Here is a 26,339-nt window from a genome sequence, read left to right as displayed (position 1 = left end):
GCCAAGGGAATGCCAGGACAATAATCAGAGTGAGAGTTTTAGGGGGAGGAAATGCAAACCTGACTTCAGTGCACCAAACCCAGTTTCTCAGCCTGACAGGGAGCAATACCTCTCCTTGCCTGCCACTGTCAAAAAGCGAAGAGATCATCCATCACTCCCTGGCTGTGGTGAGCTCCGTGGAGGAGAGAGGACTCAGAACTCACACTGATAGAGTTGGAGGAAAACTGAGTACTGCAGCACCGAGCGAGCTGGCAGTGCTGGGCCTATAATTAGCTTCCTCGAGTCAGAGCGATAGGCATCTGCTGTTACCGAATTAGAAGGCCAAAGTATATATTACCACGCGCATTATCTCACAGCAGGCATCTGCAGAGTCCTGAAGTTCCTGAAGTACTGGCAGAATCACGGCGGCCAGGAGACATCGGCAGAATTTCAAGGCGAGTCTGTACACAGCACACACACGGTCTCACGAGGAGGTCAGGTAGGTACGAGGTGTGGTGTGGAACCAATGGCTCCACAAGATGGTTTCCACAGAAGACCAGCTCATGGGACGATCCAAAAAAGATTATGACCTTGTGGAAGCAAACCCTTGGTGCTAAGGAATGCTGAGTTGCTCCTGTGACCTCCAAACACAGATTATTTTTGTAAACGCTGAAGAGCTTGGAGCATTCAATGAATGAAGCGTTATCGTAAGGACTTGGCTATGGCTACATCCCCTCTAAAGTGATCCTCCTGATCAAGTACTCCCCATTTTCCCTCTAAAATCTTTGTGAGATCCTTGGTGTTGAGTAGAAAGAAAGCTGCAGAACCCCAAAACGAAGCAGTCCTACACCTAAAATAAAGCATAAACGCTTCTCACAGACCTACAAGCAGCAGAAAGAGGAATCTCATAGCCTCAAAATTCAGTCACCCCTCTAGCACTGACAGTGAACAGATGAAATTAATTGCTCCTTTTGCAGATGTCGTAAGACACCCCCCAAAAAGAAACTTAGATTTTGTTCTTTCCATCAACAAAAGCTCAAAGCCCTCTGCAAAATACATATTTTCCAATTTGTAAAGCAGGAATAGCAGCGCTTTGTTTCTTTGAAAAGTTTCTGTTGGCCCACGAGGCTTCAATCGCTTCCTGTGTTTCCCAAATAATTGCTCCTCTCAACAGACCCGTAGCACACAGGAGTCTCATCTACTGTTTGATGCGGTTCCAACTCCTCTGCTCCAGGACAGCTGCTCCGTGCTGCTGTGACTGAGTACACGCTACCTCCTTTTTCCAAAATACAGGGCTTTACCCATTTAAGGCAATTTCCCCGAGACACTACAGTTTGGGTTACCAGAAAAAAAAAAAAAAACAACCACAAGACATCCATTATTGGCTGCATGCTCCTCTTTTCACCGCTTTTGCTTCTGAACACGAAACCACCTATGCACATATCAGCAACAAATGCTCCAGGAACCTTCAATTTCCCTGAAAGATGGTAACACAAGAACAGCATGCAGAGGGCCGTACGCTTCTTCACAGTGCCAGAACATCTGTCTTAGCTCTGCGGTACACATCTCAGGCAAGGACAGGCTCTCTGCGTAACACATGCCATAAATCCATGCTCTGCACAGCCTAGGATCCAACCGCCTCTCCCTGTGGGTGCTCTGCAGTTGAAACCTAACTTGTAAGTCGTGCTTCAGGCCTGTGTAAAGTCCCCCCATGACAGAGGTGAAGAAGCAAGTTTCCAAAACAGAAGCTGGGAATTCCTGTAGTAGAGATGCTCCCAGTCCCAGGTGCTGCTAGCGGTTGTATGCAGGCACCAGGCTGTTCGTAATCGTGCTGCAGCACAGCCAAACCAAACCCTGGAACACACCAGCAGGTTTTTATTATCTGTAGCACGCTGGGGAGGTTCTCACTTCATGATGCCAACTTGCAGGGATGTGTTTTCTCCTACAGAAAGCTCAAGGAGCAGCACCACACACCTCAGCCTCAGGTTCTCCCAAGCTTTCAGAAGCTAAGACCAGCCCACATACCTCTAAGAGCAGATCCATTCCAGGCAATTCAAAGCATGAATAAAGTGTAACAGGATGAAGCTTCACCACCACACTAGATGGTCCAAAACCTTCCGCTTTAAATCAGGGACAGGGGTGTTTATGTGCTGGGGTATGGACAGACTTGAAGCTCACCTGGGATGCACAGCCTCTAGCTCACCCAGCTATCCAGTTCCCGGAGGCTGAAATCCCCCAGGGTATTTCTGACAGGGTGAGGGAAGTTGTGACCTGGTTGTGCTGTGGCAGGATACAGCCTGGCTCCCTATGGAATATGAAATGGAAGCGCCTGGGGGAAACACAACACACAGCACACCTTCAGCACTTCCTTCTTCCACTTCCAAAGGACACTTAAATTCAAGAAGAGTCTCCTCGAAGTCTTGATTTATAGCAGATGGAGTTTAAACAGTTTACAAGGAAAGCATTTTCTGATCTTTTGTCTGCCCTCTGAAGGGAGAGCACGAAAAAGAAAAACAATGTTAAGTCATAAAAAAAGTAATTGTAGTCCTCAGCAATTTTAATTCCCCTTCCTTCACCAAGCATCTGGTTTTTGTTAGAAAACATTGTAAAGTGATTTTCCAAAACCTTTGACATGCGTTCTGTTCAATAGGTCCCAAAAGCCTCGGAAGGAGAGCATCAAACAAAGTAACAGTTATTTATTAAGCCACACTAATGAAATGGGTCTAACCATTTTCTTCTGCTTACCCATTCCCTACTGCTTTCCAGAGCAAAGGGGTGGGGGCTTCACACGCCTCTGCACAACTCTGGACTTTCAAGATACATGTGATTAACTGACTTCAGAACAAGTTGGTGCTCCATGAACTGATTACACCAAAAATAAGCCCAAGAAGAAAGAGATGAGCCACGGACAGAGCGTGCCCCCCTTCCAGCAGCCGAGCTCTACAGCTCTCATCCTGAAGCAGCACCAAAAGCTGCAAAAGGATCCGGGGCCTTTTTGCTCAGAATTCCCAGAGCACATCAAAGCACGTGCAATAATCTGCATGAGATAACTAATCACAAGAATCCCACGCGTTCCTTTTCTCCAGTCACTCAAAGCACACTCTGCAGCTCTCTCCCCGACCCGATAATTACTCGTATGGCTGCATTTTGTTCTTTTCCAGTAGCAGCATGAAGCTCGACGTGAGCTGCAGGCACCCAGCCAGTGACTATACAAGCTGCTGTTGTGATAGCACAAGGCAGAAGCCAACTCGGCAGGTAATTGGACTTGAAGTCAGAAAGATCTTTCCCAGTCAGCTTGAAACAGTAATTTCATAGGGGAAAAATACATTGTCTTTATCTACCACAGGTTACCAAAGGAAAACTTTTATCCCAAGGCAGACAATACTAAGTTGTACCTCCACAAAAAGCATATTAAAGGTAGATTTATTTTTTAGTTTGTACTCTGCAGCAATTCAAAGGACATTTGCAATCCGCTATCAAGTCAGCATTAATATCCAACAAGAAAGCTTGGGTATCAAAACACAACAGCCTGTTATAAAGGAGTATTTCTAGTACTTGCTGGTTATATTTTCCTGCCCATTGAGTAAAATGCACTGGAAGGTCTCACGTAGCAAGTAAGCAGCTACTGTAGTTATAGTTAATTTCTATATACTGATACCATAGAATTCATTCATGCTTACAGAGTAATCCTAGGGAAACCTGGAGGGCTAATGTCAACCACTTCACCCCCGTGCACAATTCACATCTCCAAAAGGCATACTTGGAGTAACTCGAGCGCATGAAGCGCTTCATTTTTCTAACCTACACACCCATGAAAGCGGTTCCAAAGCATTAGAAACCCGTAAAGAAACCTAAATGCAGAAATAACTGGCCGTGGGCAATGACATCGCTTGGGCGTTCGGTATCAGCAGTAACCGCACTGCTGGTGCCAGGTGCCAGCAGCCCATACCTGGGCAGAACTGGAGGAGACGTCTCCCACCGTGCCAGGAGAGCTGCAGGCAGCAGCAGCCAACAAGGAGCTCGTTCTGGCTGTGATGAGGAGGAAAGAGGTGCTTGCACAGGGGGAAAGCATTAACCTAACAGCCCGCTGAACCAGCAGCTTGGATGCGTATGGGAAGATGCACATCTCTGCTTGGCAGAAAATGGGATCGGAGTCTTATTGAGACAGGGCGTATTAGTCACCCACTTCAGATCTGTGAGACAGACATACTGTCCTCAAACATTGTTCTAAGCCATTTTTCTTTTCAGCCAGACACCTCTTTCCCCTCTTTCCTTACCAGACATACATACTTATATACGCCAGATGAAAAATAACACCCACCCACAAAACAAAGAAAAAAAGCAAGAAACCCAGTAAACTCCACATTAACATCTCATCATAGTGAGGGGGGATGTAACTTTTCATGTAGTTCCACAGTCATTGGGAACTTTCTGCCCAAGTAAAGCCTGTAACTCTATCATACACCAGCAGACAGAGATCCGAGTTACATGGCATTAACTATCGTATGTAGAAGCAACAGTTAAACTCAACCAAATAAAGAAAAACACTAACAAAATTAAAGGCTTTTTGTTTGGTTGAGTTTATTCACTGCTGCTTTCACAAGCTTGAAAATAAAACCCAGCAATTCTAACGATGCCATGATGAGCTATGAACAAACTCACACCTAGGATTTGAGTAGTCACAGAAGGTTTTTATGGCTCATACGATCATACCTGGTGACAGACTTCCTCTTCATTAGGAGATCCAAGCAATGCAATTAATGGCCCTTCCTGTTCTACATTCAAGTTTTAAGAAGAGTGAGGACACACTGCTTTATGACTTGATTTTGATAGTCATATATCATAAGCCTAAGAGTTTTCTTACAATACAACAAATTTTGGCCCTGCTGGAAAAGTCTGTCTCAAGCACATGGCCGGAGCGTTGGAGAGGAACGACACTAGAAAATTCCCTGAATGGTGCCTAAGCACAGAGTTAATAAAATAGTTTCTGAAGTCTGTAACATTGCAAATATGTATGCATGATTTCAGTCCTCTGAAAAACCTTGTGACTTATTACCCCACGTAGTGCTTTCCCCCCATACATCCTCAGGAGGCCAAACAACTCCAAATTATCTTCTTCAGCACCTCCAGAAGGCAGAGTGGCAAAAAACAAGCACTCCAGGGGAAAAAACAAAAGGCACTGATTCATACGCAATTATCCCAGCTAAATTTACTATTGAAACCATTGCTATTCCAGCTGTCCTTGACACCTGCATAGCAGGGACAATGGAACATGACAAGCACACTCTTATGATCTATTGCAGTTTTCAAGCTGACACGCTAACTTAGGATTGGTGACAGTCAACAGTGCTGGAGCTGCTGCATTAACAGAATTAGCACAAAAGCAGCGAGGCAGAGCGTTCAAGGATCCACGCCACAGCAGTGATAAAACAGATGGAGACGGAGCTTTATCCACCACCAAGAAAGTATCAGTAGCCCAGGAATACCGTGTTTCTTTCTACTCAAAGATCCAGTTCACACAGTGACAAACAAGCAAAGTAAAGCGGAGAACTCATATCTGAAAAGTTACAAGGGAGCATGTAAAGGGAGGAAACTTGTAATATCCTGTGCAGTACATGTTCCCACTGTTTTTTTCTTCCCTGAACAAGAATTAAACTGAAAGATTGAGAGCAGAACAAAGATTTTTTTTAAGGTCAAGTTGCACATTATTTTCCAAGAACAAAGCATCTCACTGTCTATTCTGTAATTCCCTGCATTTCTGGAATCATTTACAGAAGTTGTGTGCAGAAGCCATTCCTGGAAAAACAGATTTAGGCTCCGGTGTCTAGGATGTCAGAAAAGCCTAAGAAAAAAGTGTTTTAAAATGTAAGTGTCATTTCTGTGCATCTGAAAGAACACTAGCTGAAATCCACTGCACCACTGTGCTGGCATACATCCACCAGCCTTGCCCCAGACAACAGTATAAATACACAAAAGCTCTTTTATAAGGGTTCAGATAAAGTGCAAAAGAATACATTCAACCTGACAGCCACCTGAATCCAGATCCTCGAAGGAAACACTTCAACGTTTCAGGCCCTATGCTATCTTTATAAGGACATTAATTTGTACAGCACATATTTTATCTGCACTACAATAACAAAGCAGATGTACATTAACCAGATACCTTGTGGTGTCTGTCAGGTGTTTAAATATTTTGAAAATCAAACGCCAAAATACTATCTGAAGTCCAAATGCTTAAGATTATCCAGTGCAAGTATGTGTACATTTCCATCAACTATGTGAAACGTGTGTTTTTTTTTTTTTAATTTATTAAATTTTAAGAAACAAACCAGGGTTGCCAACATACACACAGATAATACAGGCCTATTTCGAAAGTTGATTTCATCAGGAAGATTCAACTCACCAATACTTTTATTTTAAGAATATGAATGCTGAAAAATATTTACACAAGCCCGAAAGACTACATATTCATCTACACTATGCAGGCCCTATAAAGTCTTGAAAAAAACACCCTGATATAGTACATTTTGATATGCTTGGGTAGGCACTATCTGTGGTATGTATTATGAAAGAAAACAACATATACTATGCATTAAACAATTCTCTTCTCTTAACCACGTTAGAAAGCACACTTAGGAGATCAGAGTATGGTGTCCCTCTCCCCGATACACATTTTAGGAATCTGATGTATATATCCTGTATAAACCATCCATTTTTGTGAGGGTCACCAGAGGACTGACCTCCGGTTTGACCAAAGGTCTAGCTACTTTTGGCTTCTGGCAGAAATGGTTTGAGAGAGGTTAAGATGACTTTTTGCACCATGAAATGCATTCTACCAACAGAACTTTAACCAAGACAATTCTATATGTTAATAAGTTACTATGTTAACATATTTAGTGTAATGCTTTTCCTTCTTTCCCTACCCTAGGCCACAGGTAAAAAAAATACACATTATTAGCAACAAAAACGAATGGCATATAGGGATCACAGTTTTTGTTTCTTTTTTTTTTTTATTTGTTTAAAAAAAATATTTCAGTTATCTTCCTGAAGAGGAAACACACAACAATCCTACATTCCAGTGAAAAAGGAATAAGTACTACTTGAGTTTGCATCACATGACTATTCTATGACTCGGATAAATCCATCAGCTTTCTGAACAAGGGCAGGAGGGTCAGATTAACTCATACCTGAGGTTAAAGACTATTTTAAATAAGTAACTGGATTAAAGATACACATCTCTAGAAAGAAAATCCAGTGCATACTTTTCATCAGAACAAGTACCTGACTGCCACAGAATGAGCCAACAGCAAGGTAAATCAGGCAGCTGTGATGCATGAGTTGTTCTCAACCCAGGATCACTAGAAAAATAAAATATGTCTCACTGCTGCATACCTTAGATGCTTGAGGAGTAGAAATCACGTGAACAGTGCTGGGCTTAACTCCATTTGCCTTAGGTCGTTTATAAAGGGCGAATCTGCTTTTCCTGCGTCCTCTGTCACCATTAGGGAGGGAGCCATTATACCTAGAATGAAACAAAGCATTTGTCATTTAAATAAACATCAGCAATTTAGAATACAGAAAAGGAAAGCAGCAATTTGGTCATGATATCCTGATGATTTCAAGGATGTGGTTATAAAACATGTAACAGCCATAGTAAGCTTTGCCTCCTAAATTACTATGGGCCTTCCAACATTCCTTTCCTGCCAATGGTTGAAGTTTTACTCATCACTAATAAGGTCACCAACTACAAATGATAGTGAGCTGTTCGGCCACAAAAATAGTTCTTCACCTCTAGAATTAAAGGAATTTGGAAGAACAAGTTCTAAATCTTTTCTGCAATTTCATGATGTGGGAAGTTTGAAAAACTCCTTTACCCTACCATTCCCCTCCCCACAGCTCACATAAGAAGTGGAAGCTCATGGAAGACAAGTGGAAGAAAAGGAGTGATTTGGAAAAAAAAAAAAAAAAAAAACACACACAATTTAGGGGCAATTCAAAGTAAATGAAATGGAATTTTAGTCTAGCCACATAGGATTTTTTTAAAATCTAATCATAAAGGTTTCATTTATTATTAAGAAAGGAGGACATGAGTGTTATTAATTTATGTGGCTATTTGAGGACTTGTTAACAACAGCCTTTATCAGGTGTAACACAGTAGCCTTCACCAGTTCTTTCATCTCTCCCAGGACAGAGCCCCAGTGGATAAGTTATTCAGAGAAGCATTAAGCCTCAAGGGGATAATTCCTTCTCCAGGGAAGGAACCAACCAAAGTTTCTTTGCAGTGCATAAGCACAGAAATCACATTTCCCCCTCCCAAAGAAATCACATTTTCCCAAAGATTTAGGAAAGGCAAGCGCTTTTCATCATAGCGCCTTCACCTGTAACATCCCTGACAACTTGCAGCTGGTCTGTGAAGCTATCTCAGGGCTTGGACTTACTGCACAGACGCCTCTTTCATACCTGATCTGCAGTTTTCTGACTTTTCCCTGAAGGACTACAGTTGCAATTCCACTTCTAGATTTCAGTAGGCTGACTGGGGAGGTCTGCTCTATACTAGATCACGTATACTCCTCTCCTACAGTCTTTGTGATTAAAAGCTAACATCACAACAAGGAAAAGAATCTGGAGAGAAAGAAGAGGAAGATTTGAAGGTGACAAACTCCCTGGAAAGCAAAAAGAGGTTAAAAAATTAGGAGTATATATCTGTTTAGAGTTACACTTTGCAGTAGTGCAGCTCTGTATCCACCACACTATCTTCAGATACCTCAACCTCATTGTTCAGGTTGTACAAGAAATTCTTTGACAACTGCTGACTAGGAAAAAGCAATGCGGTAGCCCAGAATTATACTTTTCATATCATTACCGTTTTGCATACATACCGACCTAGTTTGTTTAACAAGAAAATGTACTCGGAGAGATTTGAATCTTTTTGCAAAAAGAGAAGTACAGCAGATGAAACCAGGCAGTCTCATTGCTAAAGCCCTGCAGCACCGCCCTACTGAAGGCCACAGCCTCACACAGAAAAATAGTTTAAACTTCTCCTGAACAACACCTGAGTACCTGAGATCGGAGCTGCAGGACCACTGAACGTTCATGAGCACAAATGAGAAGAGATCTGAGATTACAGCCTCAAATTTAAGCTCTAGTACATATGGGCTTAAATGTTTTAGAACATTTAAAACCAGACTTGAGGTTTGTTTGTTTGTTTAAATAAATATTTAAAAACACGATCCCAGGATTCAAAAAGAAGTTGAGAGCTTTTCAGCTGGGCTACAGTTGAACTTGTTCTCCCACTCCTATTTTCACAGGGAAGATTACTGTATCTCTGGAATATTAACAAAGATCCCCCAGCGCAGCAGAACACCAGGAGTAAATTACTTATTTCATGCCTATTCGGATCAGGAATCTTGTTATTAACCCTACACACACACTCAGTTACCACAGGTGATTCTCCCACGAAAGAGACAGCTTCATAGAAAAATACATCAACGTGATCCACAGGCAACTCAAATACAAGCTCTCAACACGTGAGTGATTTGATTCTGCAAATTGAATCTTTTCAAATATATACATGTGCCACCCTTCAGTGACAATATTACCACAAATACACCGGCAACTTTTACTCTAAGAGAGTTAAAGACAATATTCTTCCTACCAGTATTTGTACCTGAAAACCCAAGAAACTGATAATTCCTGAAGAAGTCGTGTATATGTAGCATCATCACTAGCTTTATATTCTGTAATTTAACATGTTTGTACTCATAACTATTTAACAGCACCAAATTTAAGAAGTTTCAACAAAAGTTAAGACCAGGAGGGTATGGTTATTTATTTTTTCACCTCATATCCACAAAGCAGTTACATGTATAACTGGAGAGGCTACCTGATTTCATTTCATTTTTGTGGGATTTAAGCATTTTTTAAATAAGGAAAGAAAGAAGCCACTCAAGGTTAAAAGGCTTTTTGGAAGCTTCAAATAGGAAGGAAATGCAAGCAAAGTGAAAGTTTAATTCATCTGTCCTGATTAGCAGTGACAAGTTTTTCACAAAGGTTTTCTTTGTGCCAATTTCTAAATTTCCTTTGTGAAAAGGGCAGGAGGACTCGAGTAGTTTTTACTATTTGCTATGCTTTAATTATAGACTTGTAAGCTTAATTTTGATCCAAGGCTGCTAAAAAGGAGATAGGACAATTACTGGCATACCAGTAATGTTTCCCAGGAGAAAAAATTAGCATCCGAATTTGCCTTTTCCCCCTCCGCAGCCCGCATAGGGCTTTGTTTTTTCCAGGCCAGGTTTCTCAAGCTGCGCACCACGGCCCTGCCCTCCCCACAGCGCCTGGGCCCCACCTTTCCCTGCCACCTCCTGAACAACCCCAGTGGCAAAAAAAAAGACACAAAAGAGCCAAAAAGGAGCTGGTTTTAGGGCCACGGGATCTCCCCAGCTGCAGCAGGGCCTGCGTGCACCCACCCTGCTGGCCCAGGCTCGTCGGCCCTCTGGGCTGAACTGCCTCACAGGATCACGGCGCCATCCACGTGCAGTTGTGTCCAGCTAAGGAAACCTGCACGAGGAGAAATCCACCTTCATGGAGGGCATCCTGCTCCCTTAAGGGGCTGAGGGGTGCTCCTGAAGCTCTCCAGAGGCTCACACACGGCAGGGAGAGGAGCAGCCCTGTGTTTCTTCCACACGCTCCTCAATCCGAGGACAACCGGCGCTGTGAAACATCGTGGGATAGCTCTGCTGATAGCGCCGTTCCTTGCAAATAAGGGAGTGGTGCTGTGGGCACCATCACCAACAAAGCCAGTTCCCTGCAGATTTACATCAAACTGGGGAGGACTTTGCTATACAATGACATGCAAACTCCCGACCCGCTGTTCCCAGGGCTGGGACATGCCACGAGAGCCTCCCCGCCACTCTCTGGAGAGCAAGACCATACACGCTCTCTCCCACAGGCCAAGCACTGTTTTCCACCAGTCCTGTAGCACCCTACTGCTCTACTTTGAAGATCATCAAGTTGTAAACCACTCACAGGATGCTTGTTCCATTAGTTGTTGCATTTTGAGTCCCCCCCGCTCTCCTTTTCTCTTTTCCCCCTTCTCCTTTTAAAAGGAGCTAAGCAAGACCCCTGAAATTTAGGGGAAGAGCTCTAGAAATCTTGACCTGCACCTAAAAAAGTTTAATTTCAATTCAGGGAAGTCACCCTCAAGATGAGGGAGAACAGCTATTAGCTACCACACACAGAACTGCTGCTTGCAGCCAAGTTTTAAAATGCCATGAAAATACAAACTATGGTAAAACTTAAACATTTCTTCATACTTATGCAACCTACCTCCCAGGAGATCACAACAGATCAGGTAGCAATTTTCACTGGTAATACTTCCCCTGGGCAAAAAGGAGCGACTTCACCTAGCTTTCCTCACAAATACCAAGGGCTCCACTGCATACACCATTTTTAGGGAAAACCATCCCGTTTCAGAGCCTCAGCTTCCAGCAGCTGACCCAGAGCACATCCTTTGCTGAGCTGAGCAACAAAGCCACAGAAGTATGAGCAACAGCTTTCCTTGTCAAGTCAGCCTCGAGTGAATTTTTCCTTTTAAGTACATGCTGATGCTGTGGTTGGTATCGTACAGCAGTAGATGCTCAGCACAGAGCAAAAAGTCAGGTTGGGCTTACGCTTTTATTTTAAACCACCACCGAACTGGTGTGGGCCAACACCGCAGCCAAAAGCAGCGGTCCCACCCTTCATTTGCTATTTTGTTCCCAGCTTCTCTCCCTGGTTCACATGAATTGGAAAGAAAACCAGATTCATGCTTTAAATTTAGTTTTAAACCACATCAATATCTTGCTCCCCAGTTCACTGGGAGGCCACAGAAGCACTTAGAGCAGCAACAAGAGGAAAAAAAGGCACAGTGGGCAGGAGAAAGATTCCTTTGGCAGTGCTGTGAGCCTACAGTTATGACATCTACAAGGCTGTAAGTCTAAAGAGACATCATTCCCCTTGCCAATATCCAACAGCAGGGCTTTTCACAACTGTAGGCTGGAGTCCTGACCAACTGGAAAGCCCTCTTCTGCTGAAGCATCCAACTTTTACTCTTGAACATAGATTACAAGTAAAAAAAAAGGAAGTCCACATGCTAGTTTATATCAAAATGCAAACAAAATTTCAATATAGGGAATATCATCAGCAAAATATATGAACTTACATTTCCTTTTAGGTAATTCCACAGCTGATATTTCATTCTTTACACCACCCCCTTGTATCATACTGAACAATTCATCTTGTGCACAGAACTACTGTACTGTTTCAGCATAGTAACTTGAATGGTTTGGGATTTTCTATTTTTCCTTCTAAAAATAATATTGATTGAAGTTTTGGCAGTGCATGCAGGACTGGTTCTTGATTAAGAAACACTGTAGTGCTTCACAGATGACTGCCACAGATTACAAGAAAACCCTCTAATGCAGAAGTTCCTGGGAGGTGGGAAGGAGGGTACTACTGCCAACATCCCCAGCACTCTCAGTCGAGCTATTTCCAACCCACAGAGGTAACTCAAGGAGCCTAGACTGCCCAAAGACTGTTCTCTTTTGTGTTCCAGAGAGGTACCTTTCCCTTCTTACCATGTGGAGCTTTGGGAAAGCAAACAGCCGCTTGCTGGTCACAGGAAGGCAGAAGATGGAGCTAAACAGAACTGCAGGACATCACCCAGTCCATCCCCAACTTGAGGGCTTGATCCAGTCCATCTACAACACTTCTGTTAACATTTTGGTTAATCTGGGAAGCCAGCCCTCTCCACCGTGCAAACAGTGTTCTGTGTATCTTCAACATATGTGTCCTAGGACTTCAACATCTTCAGAGTTACAACTTTCCTCCACACATGCAACAAGGAAAATCCAGGTCAAAGCAAGCTTCTTGTTCTCCCTGCCATATCCACCAAGGAACCTAAATAACCTGTTCTCTTTTCCATTTTACAGCAGGCTCATGTGCTAGAAGATTTGATTCCCATCTGATTTTTCTCCCTGAAATAAAAGATTCTAAGAAGTTACAGCACTAATTGAAGTAGCTTTAAGTAGAATTCGTTACTATTAGCTATAGCATCAAGCAACCCATGGGTAAGATGAAGGCTTCCATCCTTTGATTAACAAGGGCCACGGATCCAAGACAAGGTTTAAGCAACCTCGGAGGAAGTCCTAAACAAAAGGCACATAGTCCCACTTCGGGCTCTGCTGGCTATGACATCTCTACAGGCATAAATGCTTCCTGATCACTGTACCAGCAGAGCAGCTTAATAAAGCAGTCTTCTTGTAGAGCAAGAAAATCCAAACAAGCAAGTTCTGAAGTCCCAAATAATCTCATCTCTTTCCCCAATTAAGGGAATGTTTTTGCATCTGTGAACTTGATTATCCCTGAGAAACGTATGTCGGAATAGTTATTCATGGCTATAATCCGCATTTTCCCCTCCGAGACAAATATTTGTTCTTGTAACTTGCATTGGGAAGTCATTCTACCCCTATAAAACACCTCAGAAAGCGTTCCCTTCTCCAGTACTTCTGGGACACTTGCTGGCACAGCGATCAATCCTGTGTGCTCACCACAAGCCTCTGGTCCCCAGCACCAGGTTTTAGGACTGGCTGCCTAGTTCAGTGCTACCCGTACAGCCCCAGAGCCTCTGAAGAGGCTGCAGTGGCTCAGTGAAATGCAGCCTGACCTGATAACCCCTGTAATTATTAGGCAGACTGTCAGAGTTAGCATGGCTGGCTAGTGATTAGAGGGGATATTTTTACTCAAACTGAGACTATTTGAAAGGTCTGCTATAGATACGGACCTTTACAAATGTTTTTTTTAACTACAGTCCAAAAGATAGTGGTGATTGCTCCTGCTACCATTAAGAACCCAGGAGCCACCTTGGCTTGTTGTGCTTTTATGGTGAAATGCAGCCAGCCTCTTTCTGATCAGAAAGAGAAGTGTGGATGAGCAGAACACGTGGCACACTGTGAAAAACGCTTTCAGAGCCACCTGCAACACATCAGATATGCTAGAACCTACTTCCCTCCTTCCCAGGGTATTCAAGATTAAGCTGAACCTTATCTATCGAAAACACTGCGAGAAGCCACGTGGGAGGTGGCAGGGGCTCTCCAGGGTGACCTTGCTTCTCCTTTAGCATTCTGGCACAGAACTGGGTGCCCTTCTGGTTCTTCAGGGAAAGAACCTTTCTCTGGCTGCTGTGGCTTCTTCCCAATCCCCCCACCCCATAAAGTCATGAAAGGAGCTGGCACACCATGGCTTGGATCAAGTCATAGGCTGGTTCTTCAGCTGGAGCACGGCTCCTCCGCACATCCCCTCCACTAGCAGCAGGATCACCCTGCCATCGTAGCGATTAGAGGATCATAATCATAAAAAAAAAAAATCTTTCTTTTCTTTTTAAGGAAGAAAATACACCTGACTAATCCTTCTGCACGGTTAGCTTACATAATACAGGCAACCCAAGAAGATGTGCACCTGATCTATATACATTTCAACCTCTATATGAAGTTAAAGGGTACTATTGGCTTACAAATGCCACGTTAATCTCTTAAGAGCTGCTTTTAATCTGCTTTACCTGCACTACATATTCAGTTTCCTTCAAGCTGCCCAAGCCCCTGTCATTTTGATATTCCCCCCTCCCTGATGCTGAAAGGAGTCTACAGAGCACGCAAACACAGAAGCCAAGTGGCAGAAGCAACCAGTCCCAAACGAGGGGCACAGGGGTCAGGTTTTATCACAGCAACTATATTTATATTTTCTATTTAACATATAAAGACTGGTTTTAACCAAACCCACGATTCTGACACTTGTGCAAGCGATCTCACATTTCTTCTGCAGTAGGAGGAACTTCAGAAAATTCTTAAACTCTGACCAAATTCTGCTTAACAAGTGGTTTGTTACTTGTCCCAGATAATTTTTCTGGAAAATATTTTGCTTTTTTTCCACTCTTGCGAAACCGAGGACAGCAGACCTTTGTCACAGCTTTGAAAGACATGTTTCTGTAGACATTTCAACTGCCATTGTAACGTTAATTATTAAAAAAATAAAGATGTTTGACTGCATGTATTGTTGACAACACGGAAATAAATATTTCAAGAATCAGCAGTGGAGGATACATGCTGTATAGATTTCTATAGGCAAGGCACCAATACAAACAGCACAAGAGTTTGATGAATGCTCATACCCCTCACAAGCCCAAAGGAACATGCTGATGCAGATGACCAGAGCCTCAGGATGAGCTTCAAATAAAGTAGTCAAATAGCCTGACTGTTTCAAACAACTTAATAGCTGAAAACCTACCCAAGCAGCCCAGATAAATACTACAGCCAGAGACAGGAACGAGTATAGCTGCACCTACATCATACATTTCTTAGCAGTCATCCACAGCCATCTGGCTAGCAGGGAAAAAGAGCAGCTACCTTCAGTAGGAAAAAAAAGAAAAAAACAGCCACACCAAGACTTGATATCCACTTAAGACACTATTATCCCAATTCCAACATAATATGCCAGAAAAGCATTAGAATGCAAGGGGGTTTCTTTCTAGAAAGCAAAGGGTAAGAGAATCAGTTCTTCCACATAATGACTTCCTTAACAATCCTTATTTCCAGCATTTTACTGCTCCCCCCCAGCATTCATTTAACAAGGAGGCAATTTCCTTCAGCGCTTTAAGCCCATCTCCCAGGCTGTCAACTAAAACCATTCACCACTGCATAAAACCAACAATCCCAGTGCACGGCAAAATACAGGGTATAAACTAATCAAGTTCATTTCAAAGCGTGCTTTTTCTTCTAGCTGAAGGAGCATAAAAGGTGGGCAAAGCAGCGTGTTTAAGGAATCTTCTTTCCAACCCCAAATCTCTCGTACTAGAGAAAACGCTATTCATCTGGGAGTTATCTATAATCTAGCCAAACAACACTGAAATTATTTGATACAGCGTTTTGTTCAACTAAACGCAGACAGATATGATAAAGCCAGATCTAGCTTTCACTCCATTCAAAGCCAGTCAGATAAACACAAAATTCCTTTCAAAAGGAAAAAGTACAATGCACAGCTGGGTTTTGATGAGAACGAAAAGAAGCAAAGGGGGAAGTCTGTTTAACCAAAACACCAGACGTCGGACCCACGCAGTTTTACGTGGAAACAATTTACAGTCTCAAATAGCAGATCAAAAATGGCTGGAAGTTGCAAAATTAGAACAAATTAAGACTTTACGTAACGCAGGGGGACAAGAGACTATGAAATATACCTGCCCTGACATCCCAAGCACGTTCCCAACCCATCTGTGTTTCATACATACGTGAAGGAGCAAAAGCAAACTGCCCAAATTTTAGTCTGAGGAATGAAGAGGAATAAAATCGTGTTGTGTCTGCAACTGCACTGCATTAAGCATTACGGAGAAGCTACGTTGGATGCAAAGCATCGTTTGGGCCATTAACCCAAAGGCACAACTCAGACAACTCATTTCCTAAACTGCCAAATGCTCCCCTTAAAACGCTATCAAGGACTATTTGACTGCTCACATTTTATAACTGAAATAAGAAAGCTATCACTTCTGCTTATCCTCCAAACACAAGCAGCTGCAATATTTTTGTGATTCTGCAGACAAGAAGTTGCGGGGTCTCTTACTTACAGCTTTTTCAGACACTCAAGCATGACAAGAATCTTTTCAGGTTCATTCCAGTATCGTTTAGCACAGAGGAAGAGAGAAAATTTACATCCATTTCATGAATCTAGGTGAGCTCAGAGGCAGCACGCTGAATAGAAAGTGAAGCACTCAGCTCCCGTATCCTGACCCGCAACGTTTATGTCAAATCATATCAATTTCAACATCCCTCTTCCTTTCCCAGGGAAGACAGCCTTACAAATGCACGGCTCCCTCTGCAATCCCAGCTGCTTAACAGATCCCCAAATGTTTGCCTCAGGACTAGAAAATAAGTAATTGGGTTTCCTCCTGCGTAGCACTTGCAGACGCTACAGCCTCTCCTAACACAGCAGCTTCCTCAATATCCCTGGTGCTGCATCACCGCTGACTGCCAGGGCGGCACAGCCAAAGGCAAGGCAGTCTACTGCATGGGCTGCTCCGAGCAGGCTTGGAACAAGCAAGCAAAGGTAAAAAACAAGGAGTTTCCTTTCTGCCTTCAGTACCCAGCAAGATCCACACGCTGGAAGTTCCCCAACGGGATGCATTTTGAAGTGTTTCTCCACCACCGCCCGGTAGGAGCGGACACGCTGACCTAGCTGAGATTTCACTCCACGGTTACCTTCAGCATGTAATATTGTGTTACTGCCAGAGGTCTGTCCTTCCAATTCGTGTTCTCCAAATAATACAAACCAAGAGCAGGCATTTTATGAGGCAGATGTAAAGATCAAACCTCAGCAGAGGTAAGCAAGCATTGCTGCAGAGCTGAAGCTACGATTATTTTTTTTCCACCCCAAGTCTTAATAGAGCAGAAATTAACAGTGCACTAGTGCAGAGAGCTAGACTTCAATATATCTTCTTCAGAATTAAAATACCCTGACAGCTTACTAATTCACAGCATCCTTGGGCGTTTGCTTTTTATCATAATCTATAACAAAGTTAATCAGTCACCTCTAACCAGGAAAAGACTTTGCAAGGCTGTTAGATGTTTACTGCTGATCAGAAAAAACAAATTGGATTCCATATAGCTTTATAATTGCAAAGAGTTGCAGTCTTACACCTTAACGCAAAGTTCTTGAGATTTTTCTTCCCGTAAGAGGACTTCCCAAAACGTTACGTTAAATAAACACCCAACCTTTACAGATGTTTGATCCCAGAAGACAAACCCCATAAATATTTCGGAATTACGATGCATTTGCGTACACTTACTAAGAATGAATCAAAGTCACATAAATGATGTATGCCTGAAGTTTTTTTTTGTTTCTAGAAGCTCAGATCCTGATCTTTAGAAGAATCCTATTCACAGCTTCTTGCAGTCCGGTCGATGACTGCTCGGACAGGAGGCTTTGTAGTGCTCACATCTTCAGATGGGAAGGCACGCCGCTGTCAGTGATGCAGCGAGACACGTGCTGGGTCAGTCACAAGCTAACTGTGCTCAACTGTTTATACACAGATGCCACCACCAAAACCCTACGGCCACGCCGTAGGCTCTGCAGCTGCTAAGTTTCTTGGAGGACCACAATTTTCACTTAGTTTATCTGCAGTGCCTATTTCTGGTTAGGCTCTACAACGTGAAGTCTCAGAAAACCTGCATTTATGCATTCCAGCTGATACGAAGTAACGCACACAAGCAGCACAAGGGTTTGTAGAACAGAAAACAAGCTAAAACCACATACAGTCCTTTCTTTTTCTTCCTTTGGAAGTCTCTTTTTCTTAGCCAACGCCCACAAACACAGGCAGCACACTACTAGTATTTTTGTTGACCAGCTTTAAAAAAAGCCACCCCATATGTTTTTCTTTATTTATCCCGATTTCTTTGATTTTAAAGGCAAGGGAGCACTAAATAGCAAACCAGACCAAGAATACAGAGGATCTGTTTAGAGCAGCGTTCCCCAAAGTACAGGCTATAATCCCAAACAGTATTACAGGACATAAAGCAGCATTTGCAAGCCAAATGGAAATTCAGCCTTAGAAATCAAAGCTGATGAGCCCAAGAATGCAGTTGGAAGTGGATTCTCCAGCAAAGCATGCCTGAAGAGATCTAGTTCAGGGACACAGAAATCAAGTAACTGGTTACAGCTGACTGGCTCAAGAGATTCCCTGTTGCCCTCACAAATATTTCTACCTGACATCAATCTCCGTAAGGGCACCTGGGCCCATGAGCTGCTGTTTCCAACTAACCAGAGGAACGTATGATGCTAAGAAATGCCACAAACTGCCCTGCCAGTGCATGAGGACATGTACACATCTCTATAGGTTATATGTACTTGTACATACCTTAGCGTTTGACAGATTCCTGCATTTTTACCTCTTCTCCCTTGCCCGCCTAAACATACTGCATGTTTATTGCAGAAAAAGAGCATACTCTGTCAAAAGAGCTACCCTGTCAAAATTTTGACATTATATCTGTAAGACACTATCTGTAAAGTTCTCCCACAACTGTTTCACTTTCCTCCCTATCAAAAAAATCCCTAGCAAAAACACAGGAAAGAGCTACAGCATTTGCCTCCGTTATGTAGAAATCTCCTGTGCGAGAGATGCCACCACTCTACCACCAAGTGGGTTAGAAAATAAGAAAGATGCACAGAAACACGTCTTAGCCTGGTTTAGTATCTTCAGTCTGTAGATATTTCAAGTCCATCTCCTGGCACCACCCATTACAACATAAGCCTGAAGTCTGCTAGAGAAACACTCATATTTGGACAAATCCCAAACAAACTTCTCCTCTGGGACTTTTGGCCTGTTTTACAAGCACTTACTCCAATTTTTGCCCTGCAGAAAATGTAAGGTTTACATTGAGTAACAGACTACTAATCTCGGTTAGCTCATACATGAGATGCAAAAGGATGAGGCTGCTGAACTACACGAGACATTATCTGTAACTCCCAAAGTTTCTGACTGTTTTCAGAATGTCTCCAAAAGGCTGATTCTCCAGGAAAAACAGACACTCGGTTATTCTCCGGGTACATCATTTTCCACTGAAAAAGCAGAGGTGAGCTGATCCAAAACAAAAGCACATACCAGCACAAGGTCTCGGCTCTGCACTGAGCATTTCATTGAGAACACTTATTGAAGGCTTTTCCAATAACCCATTTGCTACCGCCGATACTTTCCATCGGCAGGCACTATGCTGACTTTCACATAAAACACAACAAACACATTTTCTGTGCTGAATTTTTCCTTCACAGCCACCTGGGACAGACCTCATGGCGTGGCCCAGGCTGCCTGTAGGGATCGCTTCTGCACCCAGACCTCTTCACAGCAGATAGCTGCAGTGACAAACATCTTCCTTCGTCCCCATTCACTCCAGGTTGACACCCCACAAATGTTACAAGCAGTGGAGGTGAAGCAACGATAGTGACACAGAACAATCAAAACCGAGGAATTTCATAAGCCAAGGAGGCAGCAAAGCATGATTTCCTCTGGGTAACATGTCTTGCAGTTGGATTCCTTCTTTGTCTACTACGGTGACAGCTCCAATTGAACTTCTTCCTGAGCAGCGAGGCAAACAGGGGCACGTGGATCCCTGATGTCTAACAAAGGAGGGGGGCGTGGGGGGCTGATTTATGTTACACTCTCCTTAATAGAGCCCAAACAGCGTAGGGAGGTTTTGGAATAAAATCTGTTCAATGACATACCTCGTTTCCAGTTACAGACTGCAGCCCTCACCTGCCACTACCTCTTCCAGTAAATCACTGAGCGTCCATCAGAGGCAGATGGAAAATGACTGCAACAGGGAGCCAGCAGTGCCAGCAGATTGCGGTGCGGAGTCCTCTAGCAGCAGGGAACAGCAGCTACCTCATAGCTGTCTCCATCTGTTTGGGTCATCACCCTAAACCTCCTTACCCAGTTCTGTCCCTACCCCACGTCTGCCCTCTGTAGCATCAGAGCCTTGAACACTTCGTCTCACACCACTTTAATATTCCTAAGCAGTTCTAGAGGCTACAAACACAATGATCAGTTTGAAATAGGCACCTCCACAGAATTTCTCTACACTTCACGTAAGCTTAATTTATTCCAAACCAAAATGTATCACGTCAGCATCTGGACTTTCCCTCTTCCTCACCCCAAAGCAAACAAAAAACAAGGAACAGAAAAATAAAAAAAACTAAAGTGGTCCTGTCAAGTGCAATATGCTGTACCTTTTTTATTATTATTATTTTGACAACAGCTATGAGTAGTATATTTTATGATGCCACACTGTGCATAGCCCTGTGCATAACCAAAATTCCCCTTTCTCCAAAAAATGGCAAGAGCATACTTAACACCTAGGAGTAGGAGAAGTAAAAAAAAAGAACGTTTAGGTTTTCACGTTATCCCTAACCATAATGCTCTTTATATTAAGTTAATCATGAATATAGGTGGGAAATGACCTTCACGTAAGCAAACATGAGACTACTTCCAGTCACTCGCATCAAATCCGCCTACTTCATGCACAAGTAAGAACGGTGGCAACAGGGGCTGGGGGGAAGCATAAAGTCACTTAGCACATCTGGTTCTCATGAACCAGCTGCCACTTTTACAAATGAATACGCTTATTTTCTGGATATTAAAAAGCATCACGTGTGCGCCTACCACTCATTTACTCATTTCACTCAACTGCTTTGCTCCCCTGACTTACGCGTGACGAACTGATCTGTGATGCACTTCGCTACCTCCACGCAGCACAAAGCAGCATGCTTTTACCACCTGACACATTCACAGCAAGTTTCGTCAGCTCACAAAACCGAGGCTGTTTCTTCTCAAACTGCCATCCCTGCCCCAAAGTTACAGATCAGCCCATATTCTAGCTGGCTAGGGTCTGAATAGAGCCTGCAGCTGGAATCCAGCCAACCCCAAATCCAGTTCCTTCCTTCCTGCCTGCACTGCCTACAAAATGCCCAGAGGAGAAAGAACAAATCATTTTTGCCATAGAAAGATCCGCTTCCTCTTTAACAGAGTATTATTTTACAGTTGTTCTCTCTATGCTGAGAGATTTCCAGTAGGCGAAGCTTTAATATAAACCAGTTTTCTCCAAGAAGTTTAAGGTGCAAAGTCACAACATATGATCAGAGGCCAATTCCTGCATTGAATTTAAGGTCACATCACACATAATAAACTAGGAGGGTACCTTGGGCTTGACTTAGACCCTGCTAATCACTTAAACCCCTAGCTTTACTTAGGGAAGGAACTGTACTTTATATTTTGTAGTCTTCCTGAATCCTTACATGGAAAGGTATTTGCTATATTACACACGCCTCTGCAGACTGTAAACTCACAACTTAAAGGCTATATATCTAGTTTTAATGCAAGCATTACAGCTGGAAATGTGATTGTGCAACCGAGGAGATAAGGCAAGGCTGAGCCAGCAATATAACAACAGTATTTTGTATTCAAACATTGAAAGGAAGGCATAAAACAGAAGTCAGAAGTTAAGGCTCTTCTGCTCTGACAGCAAGCAGATTGTGGAAACACAGCAAAGAAAGGCTTAATTACCTCTTAGACTGAAAAAAAAAAAAAAGGAGCACATTTGGAGTGCTTTTGGGAAAGCGCTGTCAGAGTCTTTTAATGGGTGCAGGGGCTCAATACCAAAAATAGTGACTTGAAGAAATCCTTTTGGAATTGATGACAAAAAGGGCGCACATCCTGAAAAAACAAAAGAGCAGCTTGCAGTCTGTAAACCAGCAGCTTCATCCAGACACTAAGGGAAATCTCACCCTGGTCAGAGAGCCTGGAGCATTGCAACTTGCACAGGCAGCGAGTTCCTATAACGCTGGTACCGTCCTGTGGGCAGCAGTGCGTGAAGGGGCCTCTCATGCTTCAGGCTTCTCCTTACTCCAGTGAAGACCAGCTAAAGACAAAAGAGGAGTGCTTTTGCATGGCTTTCTTAATGTGTTTGGCTATTGCCAACCTTCTGTCTCCAGATTTAGCTCCGATGGATGAAGGCACTCAGCCGCTCGTGTCAGCCAACGCTTGCCTCCTCGTAGACCGGCCCTAAGATCAATTGGTTTCATTCACTGGTACTTTTTGCCAAAAGCCTCTGAGGTATTGACAGCCCATTTAATGAAGTCTTGTGGCAGAATCGGATTAACAAACACTCGTGATCAAATCCTGTCCCCAGCGCTGCTCTACCAGCAGGGACAGCCACGCAGCAAGGCCCAGCAACCTCCGCTGGCCACAGGCCGCGACAAGAGGCCACACATGAAACTTGTGAATTCACTACTCACCCCTTGATGCGCCAGGAAACCATTCCAGCAAGTGTTAAGATCCAGAAAATAATTCAAACAACGTCTTACATGCCTGTTAGCAGGAAGGTGAGGGCAATTACTACAAGATAATGAACCTTAACTGCTCCAAAATGCTCCCCTCTGAAGCCAAAGGGATTTTTGAACCCAGGCATTGGGTTTCACAGCTGTCTGCTCTCAGAGGCAGAGTGCGGACTAGGAGGAAGGTGAGCTGGAAGAACAGCCAAATGGAAGAACATTTGGATTTATTAGTTAATGTTCCATTCAAATACATGGTGATCTATAGAGATGAGCAGAACCCTGCCACAGGATGTTTGGGAACTGTATATCTCTCGGTATCTTTTCAACAGTCCGGTCTTTTCCTACAAAAGCACACGCACACTACTTCTGTTTCAAAGACTACAACCACGCCGTTACTAGATCAGACAGCAACAATCAAAATAAAGTCGTGCTGCTCCGCGTGAAGAACTACAGCTGTGCTTATATCAAAGTTTCAGCCCATTAACTTCTGTGTCTAGACTAAACATTTCTTTCACTCTTCCTAAAGGCACGTGCTAGAGAGTTTGCACATTTGCTCTCCAGTTTATTTGGAATATGCAAAAGGAGATTTAAGCTTTTAGATGCTTCGATTTGTTTAGTTTACTTTTATATAGTGACTAATTGTCCTCACAGTCAGTATCACTTTGTCTTTTTCCATGACATTTATATGCCCTAAGAGGATATACCTCGTGAGTTTGAAGCTTACCTGTTTGTTTAAGCATTACTAAAGCCACTGAGTTTGGAGAATAAAGTTCTTTCGTGACAATTTATCAACTTACTGGATCCTAAAATGAAGGCAGCATATATATTTTAAGGTGAGGAGCAATTGGAAATCCTACTAACCACATCACTACACTTGGACATGACTGCCTTCTCAAAAGTGTTGTTTATCAATCAGAGAAAGATGATGCCACCATTTCTCCTTTGTCCTCAATTCACTGGATGCAAGGAGGAAAGGAGAATTTCACAACAGGGATTAGTTAGCATTACAGTACTCAAGGAGAGGACTAATGCTTTTAGGCCTTCTCCTTTTTAACACGCTGTCAGCTATCTGTGTTTTCCTGCCTGTCCCCACTCCTCTGGGAAGGCAGCACAATAAATTGACATTTCAGGGATTTGTCTCACTGTGCAAATGACTGCTTTTGTCTCTGCTTAACACAATTAACTGCTGCAGTCAGACATGTAGCTATGTTGTCGTTAACATAAGCAATAAGATATGGCAGATGAGTATTAGGTCAGGATATACGGTGTGCTTAAGCCCTATATTAAAGATGATATTATTAAATAGGGAAAAATCAGCCAGAATAAATCCCTTCCAGCAGCACAAGACAGGGCTTGCTCAGTTTCCCTGCCTACCAGTGGAACAAGCTGCTATCGAGAGAAGCGTGCCTAACAGGTCCTCAGCAGTCAGCACCTTCACATCGTGCCTAATCAAGCTCAGCTCTAAATTACTTTGCTTTTAATAAAAAAATAAAAATTGAAGCATTGTAGATGTTGCCTGTACCCACTTTCACAACCATTTATAATCCATTTCATCTATAGAGCCCTTCTGTTGTGAAACAGGAAAGTTTTCAGGCAAATTGTTCTTTCTTCATTCTGACCTAATAACTGACCCTATAAAGCAGCAGCACACACACTTCTGGCTGACCTTATGGGACCTTATAGTCGAGCCCTGGAAGAACTGAACAAACCTTATGTGCAAACAGTCAATGCTCACCCATCCTGCCCAGAAGGGCCCTATAGCTAGGCACAGAAGTTGCACTAATCAGAACAAGAAAGTGCTGCACCCAGCTAATGCAAGTCCAGTGCCACTTTGTTCACACACCACTGATAACCCAACTGTACCAAAACCCCATATTCTCAGACCATACAGCCCTTTGGTATCAAGCTTTCAGAGACTCTGAACATTGCTATTAATGCCGTTGAAGCTTTCCTATAAAGACTGTGTGTCTTGCACCTTACGCTCTGTTATCAGCTTAGTCAACCAGTGCTGCTTGTGGCTGGGGTTAGTAGGAAAGACATTTATTTCAAAAGAGCTAGCCAAACCCCAAAAGATAGGTGACTCTTCCTGCTGAACCCCCTGAGCTATGGTGCCCATTGTGACATGACAACAACCCCACAGACAGCTTTGTGCCTGCCACCCTTCCCTCCCCTTGCTGCCCCAGTCTTTTTGTTTCTAAATCACACAGCCAGAAACTTGCCAATTTTACAGATTTCAGCAGTACAGAGACCCAGTGAGAGTACCCACACATGCAGCCAGACTACAAGGCTAAATGTATAAGGGATATGACACAAAGGGCACATCTGATCACCCAGGGAGGATGTAAGATGTGGTGCCAGAGCTGGACAGCACTGCTCCCGCTATCATCCTGCCCAGCACACTCACCTGCAGCTCTGGAAGCCCCTCCTGCCCTTGCTTGGTGGTCAAGCAAGGCCTGTCCCAAGCCACTGAGTAATAGGATTATAAAAGTCTAATCCCAGTTACTTACAGCTTGCCAGAGAAGTTACAAATTAGTCCCCCACCCCAAAGTACCTGAAGGACATGATGATCTCCAGACCCAGTAATAAACTGCGTAAAGCTCTACTGGTAGCTGTTTAAACCATGAGAATAAATAATATTTACCTTACAAATAAAAGGAGAATTGTCACTCCTCTGCAAGAACTGACAAGTAGCTACCAACTAAAGAAGAGTTTCACACCTCACTGAAGCAAAGACCTGTTAAATAGTAAACACGAGAAAGGAGCCCTGGTACAAGCGGCACACATTTACGTAGGCATGGAAACAACCTTTCATCTAATTCAGAGTGGCCAGACTCTTCCCTGCTAAAAAGAATAAAAGGAGCTTCAGCAGAAATAACCCAGGAATAGTACAGACTTTAGAGAGAGAAAGAACTGATGGAATATCCTAGCCTCTACTTAAAGTATAAAGTTTTGAACAGCTTCTTGTCCAAAGGGAAACAAGTCAGCTAAAAGAAAAGAGGAACCCCTCCAATACAGCATTAGCACATGCAGGTGGTAGAAGTGAATGGCATGAGACCACCACTTACTGAATTAAGTGTTTATAAAGAAAAAAAAAAAGTGAGTAGCTTTGCCTTCCAAGTTTTTCTGGAAAGACTTGCATCCCTGTTCCTGTCCCTCAGTGTTCAGAGCTGGGACAAACCTCACATGAGCTTTTCACTGCTGACCTTGGAAAGGAGCGAGAGCAAACACCAAGCAAATTTCTTGATAAAATAAAAATTATCCTCAATGGAAATGAGATTTAGGGTTATCAGACAGCACAAAGTACACCTGGACACAAGAGTTTCTGCATGAAGCTGGGCACTCAGACTGAATCCTCCCCAGTTTCACTTGCCTTGCTGACCGGGGACAAGTGAGCCACATGCAGGACAGTGCAGAATAACCAAACAACCCTGGGTGACACCACCAGCAGCACTCCTGCT

The 26,339-nt window shown here is 43.2% G+C and overlaps 1 protein-coding gene across 1 annotated transcript in view; it reads right to left on the bottom strand.

The window, feature by feature from the left end:
- The window catches only part of PELI2 (pellino E3 ubiquitin protein ligase family member 2), a 75,614-nt gene that overhangs the window by 43,576 nt on the left and 5,699 nt on the right, over positions 1-26,339 (bottom strand). The window contains exon 2 of the mRNA XM_082760843.1: positions 7,372-7,501. Coding sequence (XP_082616969.1) covers positions 7,372-7,501 — 130 coding nt within the window. The remainder of the gene's footprint in view (positions 1-7,371; positions 7,502-26,339) is intronic.

The sequence above is a fragment of the Aythya marila genome (assembly GCF_965140915.1).
Source record: "Aythya marila genome assembly, chromosome: 5".
Lineage (NCBI taxonomy): Eukaryota > Metazoa > Chordata > Aves > Anseriformes > Anatidae > Aythya > Aythya marila.
The sequence above is the reverse complement of the archived record's forward strand: the minus strand, read 5'-3'. Positions and strand labels throughout refer to the sequence as shown.